Source organism: Equus przewalskii, chromosome 26 (assembly GCF_037783145.1).
Source record: "Equus przewalskii isolate Varuska chromosome 26, EquPr2, whole genome shotgun sequence".
NCBI lineage: Eukaryota > Metazoa > Chordata > Mammalia > Perissodactyla > Equidae > Equus > Equus przewalskii.
In genome coordinates this window covers 1,369,619-1,383,721 of record NC_091856.1, presented here as the reverse complement: position 1 = coordinate 1,383,721, position 14,103 = coordinate 1,369,619, and the positions used below count along the sequence as shown (strand labels likewise).

Sequence of the window (14,103 nt, the reverse complement as noted above, 5' to 3'; positions counted from 1 at the left end):
ATGGGACCTCACTTAATCTAAGGGCCCAAGAACCTGGACCCTTGCCTCACCTCTCTTTTTTTCCTTCTAAAAAAGTACTCTTGTAGCCCTTTAATATATGCCAGGGACTGTCCTCGGCATTATGCATGTATTAACTCACTTACACTTCCCATCACCCTATGATGATGGGGACTCCTATTGTCCACCTTTGACAGATAAGGAAACTAGGGCACAGAGATGGTAAGTAACTCACCCAGGATGACCTAGTAAGTGGTGGAACTGGTATTCGACCAGGCCATCTGTCCCCAGCATCCAACCCCTAACTACTACACCACCCTGTCTCTCTTATCCCATCATTTCGCCTCATCCCCAAGCTGCTCTCCAATAGAGACATAGGTTTCTTTTCTCTCCCTTGATGACCTCTTGATCACCTCCAGTCCCTCAGACTCACATTCCTGGAGAAAGTTCTCCATGAACCTTGCTCTCTGGAAACAAGTGTTAAGTAACCCCCCAAGTACCCCACAAATGAGTCACAAACACATCACAGCTGCATGGTCGAATACAACAACCAAGTCACCTGGCCTCCCCGGTTCCCTCTGCCTCATCCCCGAACCTGGCCCACACCGCCTTCTCCCTTCCCAGCCAGGAGGCTCCTCTCCAAGACCTGGCCTTGGCCCACCTGCCTTCCCGGGCAGACTAGAGGGAAGTGAGTGTTGGAGGAGCCTGAGGCCTCACAGCTCTAAGCAACTGCTTCACCTGTCAGTCTACCACATGCTGCCAGGTGACTGCAGGGAACAGAACAGGGGGTTTCCAGACACCACCCTGGCCAGTGCCTGGGAGATGCCTCAGTCCCCCCCACCAGGAACTCCATTCCACCTCAGCTTGGATCCCTCCAGTGGGAGCAGCCCTAGCCCAGGATCACCACCTTCAGGGCCAAACACAGACAGGAACACTAAGAAGGAACCCACAGGCCATCTTCCTCTCTTTCTCTCTCATTAAATTGTGGATAATAATGCATCTAATTATTCTCCCAACTAAAAGTGGTTTAATTCCTTTGAAGAATCTTTCAAGGTAGCTTGACTAGACAGCAGGTGGGACAGTCCAGTGGCTCTGGTGGGGGGGCCAGGGTCTTCCAGTTGCCTGTCTTTCGGTCCAGCAAGTAGGCGTTTGGATTGATGGTGCAGTCCCTTTTCTGCACATCACTGGCTGTTGTGACACCCCCACCTACAAACACCCTGCTGTCTCCAATGGAGGATATAGCATGGGACACATCCAGGGGGCAGTTCTTGGGCAAGAGAGGTACTGATGTGGTCCTCTTGTTGGCCTTGATTTTCTGTAGGTTGATTTCCACGCTCTGATGGTGGCTGTGCATGCAGAGGATGTTGTCCTGACTGAAAGAGAGCAGGGGCCGGTGGTTGAACTTGATGGGGAAGATGATACTCTGGACCACCTCCCCAGTATTGGTATCAAAGCAATCTACTACCGCGACTCAGGAGATGGTGCCCTTCACCAAGCATCGCCCAGTGACCATGTACAGGTTCTGGTCACCCTTGGTGATCACAGCTGTGGCATCCATAGGGATGCTCATCTTCCCTGCCAGGCACCAGGCCTCCTTGCGCTCATCATAAAAACAGATGTTAGAGACATACCGCCTTGGGGCAATGCTCCCACCCACTGAGTACACTGTCCCCCCACAGGTCACCATGGTGTGGAAGACAAGACCAAGTGGCAGGTCAGGCACCTTGGTCCAGGAGTTGTCATCCATGTCATACCACCAAGCCATCTTTAGCCCTGTAATCTGCTCATTGGTGCCACCAGACATGTAGATGTAGCAAACAGTAGAGGTGGCAGTGAGTGCTGCTGCCTGATAGGGCACCTCTGAGAGCTTCAACCACAGGTTCTCCTGGATGACATAGGCAAACACTCCATCATTGAACTGGCCCTGGGCCTTTTGGCCACCAAGGATGACCACCGAATCAAGCAGGGCCCCTTTCCGCTGGTAGCTCAGCAGGCTGGATGGCCTGTCCTGCTGTCGTTCCACAAGGACACTCTCAATCAGGGATGTGTGGCCTGAGCTGTTCTCCATGTCCATCAACTGGTTGCTGGCAAACATCAGTGTCTTGTTGGAGACGGCATTGAGACTGATGTAATAGGAGAATTTCTTGAAATACTTCTCCCGCTCATCGTTCTGGAAGTACACCCAATGTAGGAGTGCACTGAGAGCCTGGTCCTCAATGAGCACACGCAAGTTTTCATCTTTAAGCAAGTGCCAAAGATGACAAGTCGGCAGCGCATGAAGCTCTCAGGACTGGCCCAGCAGTGGAAGTTGTTGCAAATACCAGTAAAGGCCAAGTTTGATACCTCTTTGAGCCCAAACAACTCAGCCAAGACGAGGTAGCGCAAGCAGCTGGCATGGCGGAAGGTCTTAATCAGGTAGTCACTGCAGTGGATTTCAAGGCACACTGTGTTGAAATAGTGGGCCCCACGAAGGAGCTCCTCCACGTTCTGCTCCAAGATCACCACCTTGCCACTGGAGAAGTAGTCCAGGACCTGGTCCACTGTGGCCGGACTCAGGTAGTTGGGGTCAAGGGCGAAAGAAAGCTCACTGCTGGTGTTCACATCATTGCCAGAGATGACGTTCTTCACTATTGAAGACACAGCAGGCAACAAGTTTTGATGTGCAAAGAAGTCATGGTGGTTCACAGTCAGGGCCATGTCCCAGAACTCTTTGAGTTTCCTCTGTTAGTTCGGTTTCTATAGCATGAAGCTGTCACAGTTTTTCTCAGTGAGTATCAATTTTATGGTGCTTCTTACTGGCTGAGACAGAAGATCAGCAGCAGGCATTGAAGAACAGACCACCTCAGGCCATTGGGATTGAGACTGATGGTTGTTTGCAGTGCAGCTGGTCAGGCAGGAGTGAAGGGTGGGAGAGAAGATGATGGCATAGAGTCGATGAGGTCATCACAATGCAGGTCCCCCTGAGGCCTTCCTCAGAGGCTCAGGGTCTTTCTCTCCTGTGATGGCTCCAACCTGCCAAGGCCAGATACCCTATCAGGACCTAGTGCCCAGGGCCCAGAGCTCAGGAGGAAACCCAGAGAGGGGTTGTGACTCCTGAGACTTTCAAGGTCAGTTCAAGGCTGCTTCTGGAATGTCAGAGCCAGTTGGGCAGGGGGTGGTGCAAGGAGGGATAAGGGCAGGCTGGGGGAAGGAAAGAGATTATTATTATTAGGTCATCAAGAAGAATCCTCTCAGTGTACAGGAGGGAAACTGAGGCCCAGACAAGAGAAGGGACTTGCCCAAGATCACACAGCCAGCTGGAAGTAGACAGTAGAGCAGGGCCTGGAACCCAAGCCTTCTGGAACTTAGTGCTCTTTCCACCCTTCCAGGAAGCTCCTCACTACTCAGCTTTCCCCAGTCTCTGATTCTCAGGCAAGGAAATAGCTTTCTCTGTCAAGGTTCTGGCCATCAGAGAAGAAAGCCTCCGTCCTTTGGCTTCTGACCTTTGTGGCCACAGAGACCACTCTTCTTTAAAACAGAGGGAGAGGTGGGGACCACTCCGTGGAGCAGGGATGCCAGAGTCAGCATCCAGAGAGTGAGGATGGGAGGGCCTCTAAAGCCCTGATTATGTCAGTTCCTAGGCAAACCAGGACGTCCTCTGCACATTTCAAAGGCTCTAGTTGTAAAAGGTTGGGGGCTGCGGTGGGTCAGCTCTCCACATCAAGTGTGGACTTGGACACGTTGCCCAGACTCTCTAAACCTCAGTTTCCTCAGGTGTGAGATAGCTTCATAGGTTGTTAAGAGCGTACATGAGAAAAGACTAGAGAGGGTTAGCACAGAGTTTGGCTCACAGCAAATGTTCAATAAACGCTAGGTGCCATATTGTTGTTAGTGCCCTCGAGTGGATTCAGACTCCTAGCGCCCCTGTGGACAGCAGAGTGGAACTCTGCCCGGTCTTTTTTGCACTATCCTCTCCCCTTCTGGCACTATATCAGACAAGGCTCCACTGCTATTCAGAGGGTTTTCACAGCCAATCATTTTGGAATTTGGTGGCCAGGTCCTTCTTCCTAATCTATCTTAGTCTGGAAGTTCTGCTGAAACCTGTCCACCATGGGTGACCCTGCTGGTATTTGAAATCCTGATGGCTTTCAGCATCACAGCAACATGGACCTGCCACAATATGACAATCCATGGACGGACGGGTGGCATGGTTCCCAGAGCAGGAAATGGACTCAGGCTCTGGTGGTGAAAACGCTGAATCTTAACCCCTAGACGACCAGAGCTGGCTGCGTCCCACAGTTTGAAAAACATTGCCTGAGTGTATGAGTTGTAGACTTCACTCTCTGGTGAGAATCCATCCAATGTTCTTATTACAAAGTTAGGATAATCAATCTCATATCAAAAACAAAAAACAAAGAAACCTCGCCAAGACTCACTCTTTCTTTTCCCTCCGACAATACAAGACTTCTGAAGGTCTATGCAGTGCATGTCCATGCAGTTTTCCAAGAGTCCACTTTGTCCACATGAGCAAATTTTATAGCAACCAACTTCCCCTGCAGATGATGGCACCTGGATCAGTGTCCCTTGACGCACGATAAAATCAGAGGCTTCTCCCAATTTGCAACCTGCACAAACAGAAATTACCTGAGAGACATGATACTATTTTACGACATTAGATATACCTCACATAAGTTTTACAGGTTCTGTGTGGCTACTAGAGGTTATGAAACAGAATTTTCACCTAACTAAGGAGTCGCTTTGGTTCAGTGGTCAATAACATATCCTCTGAAATGAAAATTCCATGTTCTACGAGATGGTGGTGATTCTGGACCTGTACTCCAAAGTTAGCTCCAGTTCAGTATAAAATGCTATAAGATATGTGGTTTTTTCTTTCTTCTGGTTTACTTAAGATATTTAAAAATTACAGATATTTTTAAAATGGTATAGAGAAACTGACTGTACTTTTAGAATAATCTCGGTCAGGAAAACTTCTAGTGACAGAATATAAACATACCTTAAATTCAAAGAAAAGTTGAATACTTGATTTGGCTTAACAAAAACCCATTCATTTTCAATTTTAACAAGATTTATTACGACTCTATGGCTGATATGGTATTACACAAATATTATAGATGATCCTTTGAGACATTATAATTTAATCTTTTGTTCCTTTTAACTCCACATATATTTTAAAATGTTGATTCTAACATGATAAAGAAACACTTTCAATTGGGAAATAGCTAAAAGGCAGCAAAATCTTGTCACAACTATATTCTAAAGGGACCTACAAAGAGATAAACACTATAAAAATTCTATGGGATAAAAAAATTTCAACACAACATTCATCTCCGTGGAGAGAATTACACACCCCGCTGAGCAGGCCCTTTCTCCACATACTAAAGGAAAGAAAAGAAAAAACAAGAACAATGTGCAGTACATTTTCTCAAACATTATAACCCAGAAGACAAAGTACAAAAAGCTGGCCCAAGGCTTTCTTTCCTTTTGTTGTCAAGAGCCCTGCAACTCATTAAGAGAGTCTGGTTTGGGATTGATATTAGTTTATAATCTAAATGACTACTGAAACTTACATTTGTCTTTGTCTTTTTCTGCTTACATAAATAATACATGCTTATTGGGAAAACCTCAAACATTAAAGGAAAGCATACATGAAAATAAAGTGCCTTGCAATCTCATTCCAAAGATCACCCCCGTAAAGAAACATGAGCAGCACACAGCTGTGCTCATCCCACACCCGCACCATCTACCTCTTACCCTGAGCACAAGAGTATGGAAGGCACGGATCTCCGGCCGGACACCCTTTCCGGTTCACCTCACAGAGCTCATTGGTGGGGCAGGGACTTGGGTTACAGGGGTGAGTCACCTCTTCCACAATGGTACCTAAAGTACTTGGCCCTGAAAAAACAAAACCAGATCAGCTTAACAAACCCAAAAGAGTACCAGAGGTCTGTAAGTCATCTGAATTAATCACATCTGGAGTAAATGGAGAGCTCATGAGCATAAAGCGAGGCCTGATTCTAGTAAGACGGAAACACTCCGACTCTCTGATCATTTGTGAATTTAGCATAAACATACACACATTCACCCACTTGTTCATTTATTGGGAACCTACAACACGCTGGGCAAGGTTCCAGGTACTGGAGAGACAGTAGTGAACAAAACAGACAAATCTCTAACACGGAGTTTACATTCTGGTCGGGAAATGGACAATAAAAGTCAGACAATGATAATTAATAAGTAGTATACAGGGATAGAAGGTGACAGGTATATTTTGGAAAGGATTGTCAAAGGGGTGCTTCTGTGTAAGAGGGCCAATTTAGCAAATTTTACCACAAATGATCATAATTTATTACAGTAAGATGGATCCTGTCCCATGATTATATTTGTCAACTTGTGAAATAAGGACCAAGGATGGGTCTCACTTAATAGAAAGCACATGTGATATCTAAAGAGCGTACTGAAACTCAAACAAAAGCATTTCTTTAGTTTTTCTTCCATTGAAGTGGTTTCCTTCCACACGTATATTTGATGGCTCTGATAGAGTCTAGGATTGTGAATACATTAGCTTTGCTTACTTGGTTTTAGGCCAGACTCAGACTCCAAGGCTAATAGAGGAATAGGGGTTCTTGGAAGTCATCTCATCCAGCCCAGTCATTTTATAAAGAGGGAAGCTAAGGCTCAAAGAAGTGGTCTGCTCAAAGTCAGAGGTCTATATTCTAGTCTCGTGCTCTCTTTTTCTCCATACTGGTCACAAAGGCTAAGGGACATAGTCTGTTGGTCTTGAGAAAATGCGGCAGACACTACTAGCGGCAAATCTGGCATCTGCTCTTCCCTTCCTGCTTACTAATAGAACTCCAGTTTTACTTAGGGTGGCAATGGGCCCACAGCTAAAAAGATCATCTTTCCCAGTGTCCCTTCCAACTAGGGTGGTTTTCCCTCACACTAGGATACAGTGGCTAGAATTCCAGTAGCCATGCCGTGATGATAAAGCACACGCGGTAACCGCGATGATGATGAAGCCCAGCACCAAGGACGTGGAGAAAGAAGGAGCCCGGATTCCTGATGACAGAGCCACCACAGCAGCCCTGGACTATTTAGTTCTGGGCTTTTTCTCACTTCTAACTGTTGTTCTGTTATTTGCAGTCTGACTTAACTCTATCTGACAAAGGAAGACAAAGCAAGTAGGGGCTGAATTCACCGTCTGGCTTTCCAGCCTGCTCACAGCACTAATGGCCCCTGGTGGCAGCCTAGTCACTGCCCTTGGCCTAACTGCGTGGTGTGTAGAGGTTCTGCTTGTTACCCCCTGGTTTCCACACAGCCACCTCGCTGCCAGAAGGCTCAGCTTCAGGATGCCTCAGTGAGATCCCAGCTTATTCTTCCAGCTCTTGGCAGGAGTATTTGACAGAGAGAAGTTCCAGTTCATGTGCTAACCCAGACCATCATTCCTTACTCCCTACTTGGTGGTAAGTCCAAGCCAATGCCTCGCTCAGGTCCGCTGATGTTCTGATGACAAAAAGCTGAAGACTCCCTGGGGAGCTTCTACTTCCTGGTCAAATCGTGGCAAGGAGACAGCAATGATATGAGCTGGTTATCTGAGAACGCTGGCCCTGGCACACTGCTTAGAATTCCTGACTGACAACAGTCGACTGCCTCCTCAGACTGATATGATAATCACTCCTGCTTACATATCTGAAGATGGTAATTCTTTCCTGGGCCAAAAAAGCCAAGCAACTAAGAGCGTGCAATCGAGACAGTATCCTTAGACCACATGTTCTCAAAGAGAGATGCTCAACCAGGCAAACAAGAAGGGCAGAGATGGAAGGGAGGGGCATTTAAAATCCAAAAACACAAAGTCCTTACTGAGGTAGGTATCCAAAGGTATACAACTCTCCAGGTCATCTGTGGGTGACAGAAGCTCACAGATACTTTCAGCTGTGTGGTCTTCGGGGAATTTGTTCTGGTCCCCACATTTCTTGAGAATCTCCACGCAATCTGATCTTGAAAAGAAAAATACTCACAAATTTAGGGTTCGAGACACCTCCTCATGTTGTCTAGTCAACAACAATTCTGTTTCTGAACTTTCCAGAAAGTGAGTTCTCATAACTTAACCATGTTTCACAAGTGGTTAAGTGCAATGATGGCAAAAGAGAACAGGAGTCATAGGGGACCTTAGGCTGAACAGTAAGGTATTATGTTACCAAAACATCCCTAACTTTCTCTGACCTGAGATCCAAAGGCCTTGCTCACATTTTATACCCATCCTTACTGGTGCTACCATCAAGGTGGCTCTTCACTGTCTTTGAAAGGAATTGAACTAGGCTGGTCTGATCTGCTGTTTGCAAAATCACATCTCCTTTCTTTCAGGACCTTATCCATACTTGCTTCTCCCTCCTTCCCTCCCACCCTTCCTTTCTCTTTTTAAATATCTTTTTAGTTATCAACATTAAAGTGTGTGGCCCAAACAATCGGAAAGTCCACTACTTTAAAATTTTCTCAGTCTTCAGTAGGGCTTTGACTCCTCTTCTGTAAGTTCTGTGAGCTAAGAGTCTATTAATTTCCCATGCGTTGCCCCTTGCTTGTCACCCAATATTTACCCCTTCTCTCTCCCCTACTCAGGTCATCTCCAAGTCACGTCAGAGAATAGAGGTGGAGCCTATTTAAGGTTGAAATAAACTGCAACTAGTCGTCGAGTGCCCAGCAGCACCAAGCCACACACCAACAACTTAGGGGCTGGGTATTAACTTGGTTTTGGAAAAGCATTCTGGAAAAAAAGATGCTTAAAGAGCAGTTGACATAGGTTACTAAGTAGTTAATGCTTTTGGTTTCACCCACCATAGCAGCTTTCATCTTTACTTTATCCTAGGCCTCCTAAGCAAACCACTCACAAAATGATTGCCAGGAACAGGCCCTAAGGACTATATTCACTACCTCCTTCACGCGTCAAGCACTTACAGAATACCTCTGTGTGTCAGGATTATGCCAATCCCTGAAGAGGAGAAAAAGAGGAAGGAGGACACAAGGAAAAAAGGCACAAAGAAGAATACGCTCCTCAAGGAGAGCAAAGTCTAACAGAATAGGAGACAAGTACACAAATTAAAATATAAAAATAGAATTATGCATTGAAAGTACTCAATAAATGTTTCTTGAACTAAGTTCCATAAGAGAAGTACAAACAAAGGTGTATGGAAATTTGTAGTGAGGATAAATTACCATCAGTTGGAGCAGTCGGGGAAGATTCCGTAGGAATGACTGGTATTTGAGAGGGCTAAGAAGGACAGGCAGCGGGCAAGTGGAGAAGGGGGGAAGAGCATTTCAAGCAGAGGAGGAAAAAGTGGGAAAGAATTTGACATGTGGGGGCAGTGGGCAAAGGGAAGTGGTGGGAGAGAAAACTGTGAAGGTAGGCTGTGGGTGGAGATCATGGAGGGTCTGAACCAAAACCGGAGAGTCACTATGATGAAAGAAACTTACTTGCAAATAATACTTCCCCGGGATTTACTGTGACAGGGTTTAATCTGCAGTGAACAAGCTATTGCTTTCCACATTTCTGGCTGGCACTTTTTAATGTCAAGAACAGGAATGTTGATAAACGGCATCTTTATGCTTCCTTTTTCCCACAGCTTCATGTCATTCATGGCTCCTTGATCTGACTGAGCATTACAACTCCTGAAAAGTTCTGTTGGCCTAAACAGAAAACAGCCCAGAAGGAATGAAGAGGCAATTATTTTCCAGAGAGGAAGAATGTGTTAAATCCTGACATACTAATGAATCAGGAAAATCTGATTTTTTTAAAGAAGAAAGTACATACAACACATCAAAGGATATGGGCTTTGAATGTATGAAGATTCAATGCAGATGCTACCCATAAAATTCGGATTGCATGTTTTCTTTTTTACAGAGATTTTTGTGAGGCAGTTTAAAACTTCAAAACCCTGTGGACAGGAATATCATCTGCACTGGTACCATTTCTTTCATTTGACAAAATAAATATTATAAGTCCAAGTTTTTAAAATTGAGGTACAATTTATAAAAATAAAATGCAGATTTTTGGGGTACAGTTTGATGTGATTTGACAAATATGGACATCCAAATTAATTAAGGAGCATTTCCATCACGTCAGAAAGTCCTTGTGTCCCCGTCCAGTCAATGTCCTCCCTGCTGACTGCACCCCAGAGGCCACCACCATTCGCACTTATATCACTGTAGATTAACTTTTCCTGTTCTAGAACTTCATACAAATGGAACCCTATTGTATATTATACTCTTTCGGGTCTGGTGTCTTTAGCTAAACAATCTTTTTGAGATTCATCCATGGTGTGTATATAAATTGTTTGTTCCTTTTTATTGTAGAGAAGTATTTCATTAATAAATGTACCACAATTTGTTTATCCTAGCAGTTCTCAAACTTTTTGATCTCAGTACCCATTTACACTCTTAAAATTCCTGGCTTCTCAAAAAACTTTTGTTTATGTGGGTTATATCCACTAATGTCTATCACATATGAATCAAAACTGAGGGATTTTTAAAGTAGATATTAATTCATTTTAAATGATAAGCTGATTACAAGTTAATATAAATATTTTTATGAAAAATAACTGTTATTTTCCAAAAGTCAGTGAGAAGGGTAGGACTGTTTTACAGTTTTGAAAATCTCTTTAATGTCTATCTTCATAGAATACAGTGGGATCTTCATACCTGCTCCTGCATTCAATCTGTTGTTATACCATGTCTGGAAAACTCCACTGTTCACTCTTGTGAGAATGAGAGTGAAAAAGGGAAATAACATTTTAGTGTTACTATAAAAGTAGTTTTGATGTCACAGGGTTTGGGGACCATGGACCACACTCTGAGAAAGGCTGGCTTATTCAGTCACCTGTTTATAGACACTAAGGTTGTTTCCAGTTTTCTTGCCTGTTTTCACAGCTACAAATAGCACTGCTGGGTCATAACTTTCTAAGAAACTGCCAAACTGTTTTCCAAAGCCGTTATACCAGTTTACGTTCTCACCAGCAATGTACGAAAGTTCCATTTATCTGCTGTCTTCAACTTCTCTCTGCAAGGTTTTCTGGTTTTTTAGTGTAGAGTTCCTGCACATCTTTTGTTAAGTTTATCCCTAAGTATTCCATGTTTTTTGATGCATGTGTAGATTATTTTTTATAAATTTCATTTTCCAATTGTTTTTGCTAACACACAGAAATACACCTGGCTTTTGTATGTTAACCTTGTATCTCGTGACTTCGTTAAACTCAAGGATATAAGGGGAGGTTGTATGCAGATTTGGGAGCATCTCCTTTTGTGGTTCCCTCCTTTCTGGCATTTTCCCCTTCCACACCCAGCCATTCTGGCAGCCTCAACTCTGATCTCTAACTCCTCAGCCCAAGACTGCTGCTTTTTGCTTGAGTTCTAGAAGCCATACAAGTGGACTGAGAGTGCCCACGAAGGAAAAGCTGAATAAGTGTGCCTCTCACTCAGTGCAATTTCCATCTTTCACGAGATGAAGCCCCTCCTGCTTTTGGTCACTCTCCAATGCCTTCAAAACAATCGTTTTTAATATTTTGTACAGAGTTCAAAATTGGTATTGATAGAAGTGTTAGTCTGATACAAACTACTCCACCATGCCAGTAAGGCTAACACTCTATCATCAGTTGTAAAGATATCTCAATTTTTACTCAAAATTACAACCTGAATACTTTTAAGAGGATAGGACCTGTGTTAACTGGAGGTAAACATCCTCTGAACTTCCTTCTGGCCCAAGTGAATGATCCTCTTCCTTCTTGACCTCTTGATCTCCGGGCTGCTGCTCACAAAACCAGCCCCCTCTTCTTTACTAACTCTCCCTCTCTGGCTTCTGTGACGTGGCACTCTCTATGCTTCTGGATGCCCTTTTTCTGTCTTCTTCGCTGCTTCTTCACCCATTAGCTCAGTTCTTGGCCCTTATTTCCCTTACCCTACTGAATACCGCAGGAAAATACCTATTCAAATTGCTTCTGTAAAGAAAATGTTTTCGTATGAAATAGGGGACTCACTGAGGGGGAACCTCAGCCAGTCTGTAGGTCCTTCAAGTAAACTGTCCACAAGAGGGCATCTGGATGACCAGATTGTCCAGTGATTTATTCTGCGACGAACTGTTTCCACTGGTGGTGGAGCAGAAGAGAGAGAAGGAGAATAGTAGACTGAAGGCCGAGGAGATTCTGAACTCTAGAAGTTTGAAGTACTTCTAGATTAGAAAAGACTTGCTTATAGTGCTTCCTTTCCCAGGGTAATTTACCAGATGGAATGTACCACCTAAAGATGAAATCATAAGGAAATACTACTTCCTTTTAACTTAGCAGGAACAAAATCAGAATGCAGTCGTCTTTTCACTTACTTAAAAACCAGATAATTAATGATAAAAATATTTCCACTCCATGTATTATAATCTGCTCCTACCTGTTGTTAAAATTAGTACAGTAGGTAAGGTTTCTACAGCCCAACTGACAAGGTTCCCGAACATCTGCTAAACAGGTCAACATGGACACTTCCACTGGATTATATTCACAAAAGCGATCAAACTCTTGCCAGCTCTGGGTGTTGCCCCAGCTCATGCTATAAAGTTTAGTGCACAGTTCCCTGAAACAAAAGCACAAATGCAGAAACACAGATGAGCCAAATGAACAAATAACTGATTCACATAAAACTCAAACTCTATGAACTGTACTTCAGAATACAAATGAGTGGGCGGGCTCAGTGGTGTAGTGGTTAAATTTGCGCTCTCCGCTTTGGCGGCCCAGGGTTCGTGGGTTTGGATCCCAGGTGTGGACCTCCACACCACTCATCAAGCCACGCTGTGGCAGTGTCCCACATACAAAAAAGAGGAAGATTGGCAAAGAGGTTAGCTCAGGGACAACGTTCCTCACCAAAAAAAAAAAAAAGGCTACTAGAATATAAATGAGAAAAAAAGTACAAAAACCAAAAGATCTATCTCCTACAATTTAGAGCCAGAAAGTGTGAGCTTTCCGTGAAAAAGTTAGCCTTCTCTTATTTTCCATCTCCTTCCCTTCTGCCATGGTTGCTAGAAAGCTCAGCGCTAAATTTAATGTTTAATTATAGTATTTGTACATGTTTATTTTTAGCAGAATTACTTCCCTCTATATTTCTGATCTCTCTTTTACCTTTACTTAGAGTAAGGTAAAGCAAACAGTTTTGCCTCCACCCACATATATTCCACTATATTTATGTTCCCATCACAAGAGGCCAAACCGTGACATGGTCCTCAGACTTCTTTTAAGCAGCATTATAGACTTACAGTTCACTAGTTTCTCCCTGAAAAACTACCCTAAAGCCACATATATTCCTTAAGATATACCAAGACTGTATACATGGAAAGGCTTATGAATTCCAAAGCTTCTATATATTACTGTATTATGTACGTATTCTTTTCAGTACTTGATGAATACAAAGCAACTCAAGTGCATGCGTATAGCTAAAATATTATCAGTACCATTTCCAAAGGTTTTCACACATGATATTATTCATCAGTTTAATTTTTTAAATTTATAAATGTAATACATGTAACACAAAATTTTAATACTACCAAAATATACAAAATCACTCCTCCACTCCTGTCACATTTTATTTCACTCTCACAATTACCCCAGTGAGAGGGTATCTGTCCTTTTATGTTTGTTCATCACTCCACCAGGGCTTACTGAGTGTCTATTTTGTGTGAGGCCCTGTTGGAGGCACTGGATATGCAGTGGCACATAAAAGAAACAAGGTCCCTGCTCTCAATGGAACTCACACAACACGGGGATGAGGAAGCTGAGATCAAGTTACTTCAGACACCCTGATCTGGAAACCAGCCCTTCCTCTAGTCCTAACTCTCTGTATGACCTGGCACAGACTGTTTAACATCTCAGAGTTAGTTTTCTATATATAAACAGGAATTACACAAATTGAGACTAATCATAAGACGATACCAATCATCTTATAAGGTTTCATGAGGACAAGGTAAGATGGAAGTGAAAGTATTCCGTAAACCACAAAACCTTACATCAGGGGAAGAGAGGGCCAACTGTTTTTTACTGAAGTTCTTCTGGGATGACACAGCCATTCCAAGCTCCAGTGAGTACA

General features: G+C 43.8%; 2 protein-coding genes across 9 annotated transcripts in view; both read right to left on the bottom strand.

Moving 5' to 3' along the window:
* RECK (reversion inducing cysteine rich protein with kazal motifs) overlaps nt 1-14,103 on the bottom strand; it is a 97,791-nt gene that overhangs the window by 38,577 nt on the left and 45,111 nt on the right. For all 8 annotated transcript variants that reach the window (XM_070595723.1, XM_070595726.1, XM_070595727.1 and 5 more), the window contains 5 exons: nt 12,421-12,600; nt 9,463-9,675; nt 7,855-7,991; nt 5,749-5,889; nt 4,413-4,601 (listed from right to left, as the gene is read on the bottom strand). In XM_070595723.1, the coding sequence (XP_070451824.1) occupies nt 4,413-4,601; nt 5,749-5,889; nt 7,855-7,991; nt 9,463-9,675; nt 12,421-12,600 (860 nt within the window). The remainder of the gene's footprint in view (nt 1-4,412; nt 4,602-5,748; nt 5,890-7,854; nt 7,992-9,462; nt 9,676-12,420; nt 12,601-14,103) is intronic.
* On the bottom strand, nt 1,025-2,969 carry LOC103566704 (calicin). The gene is given in 2 exon segments (XM_008543184.2): nt 1,025-2,247; nt 2,250-2,969. Coding segments are annotated over 2 exon segments (1,797 nt in total). The 5' UTR covers nt 2,824-2,969.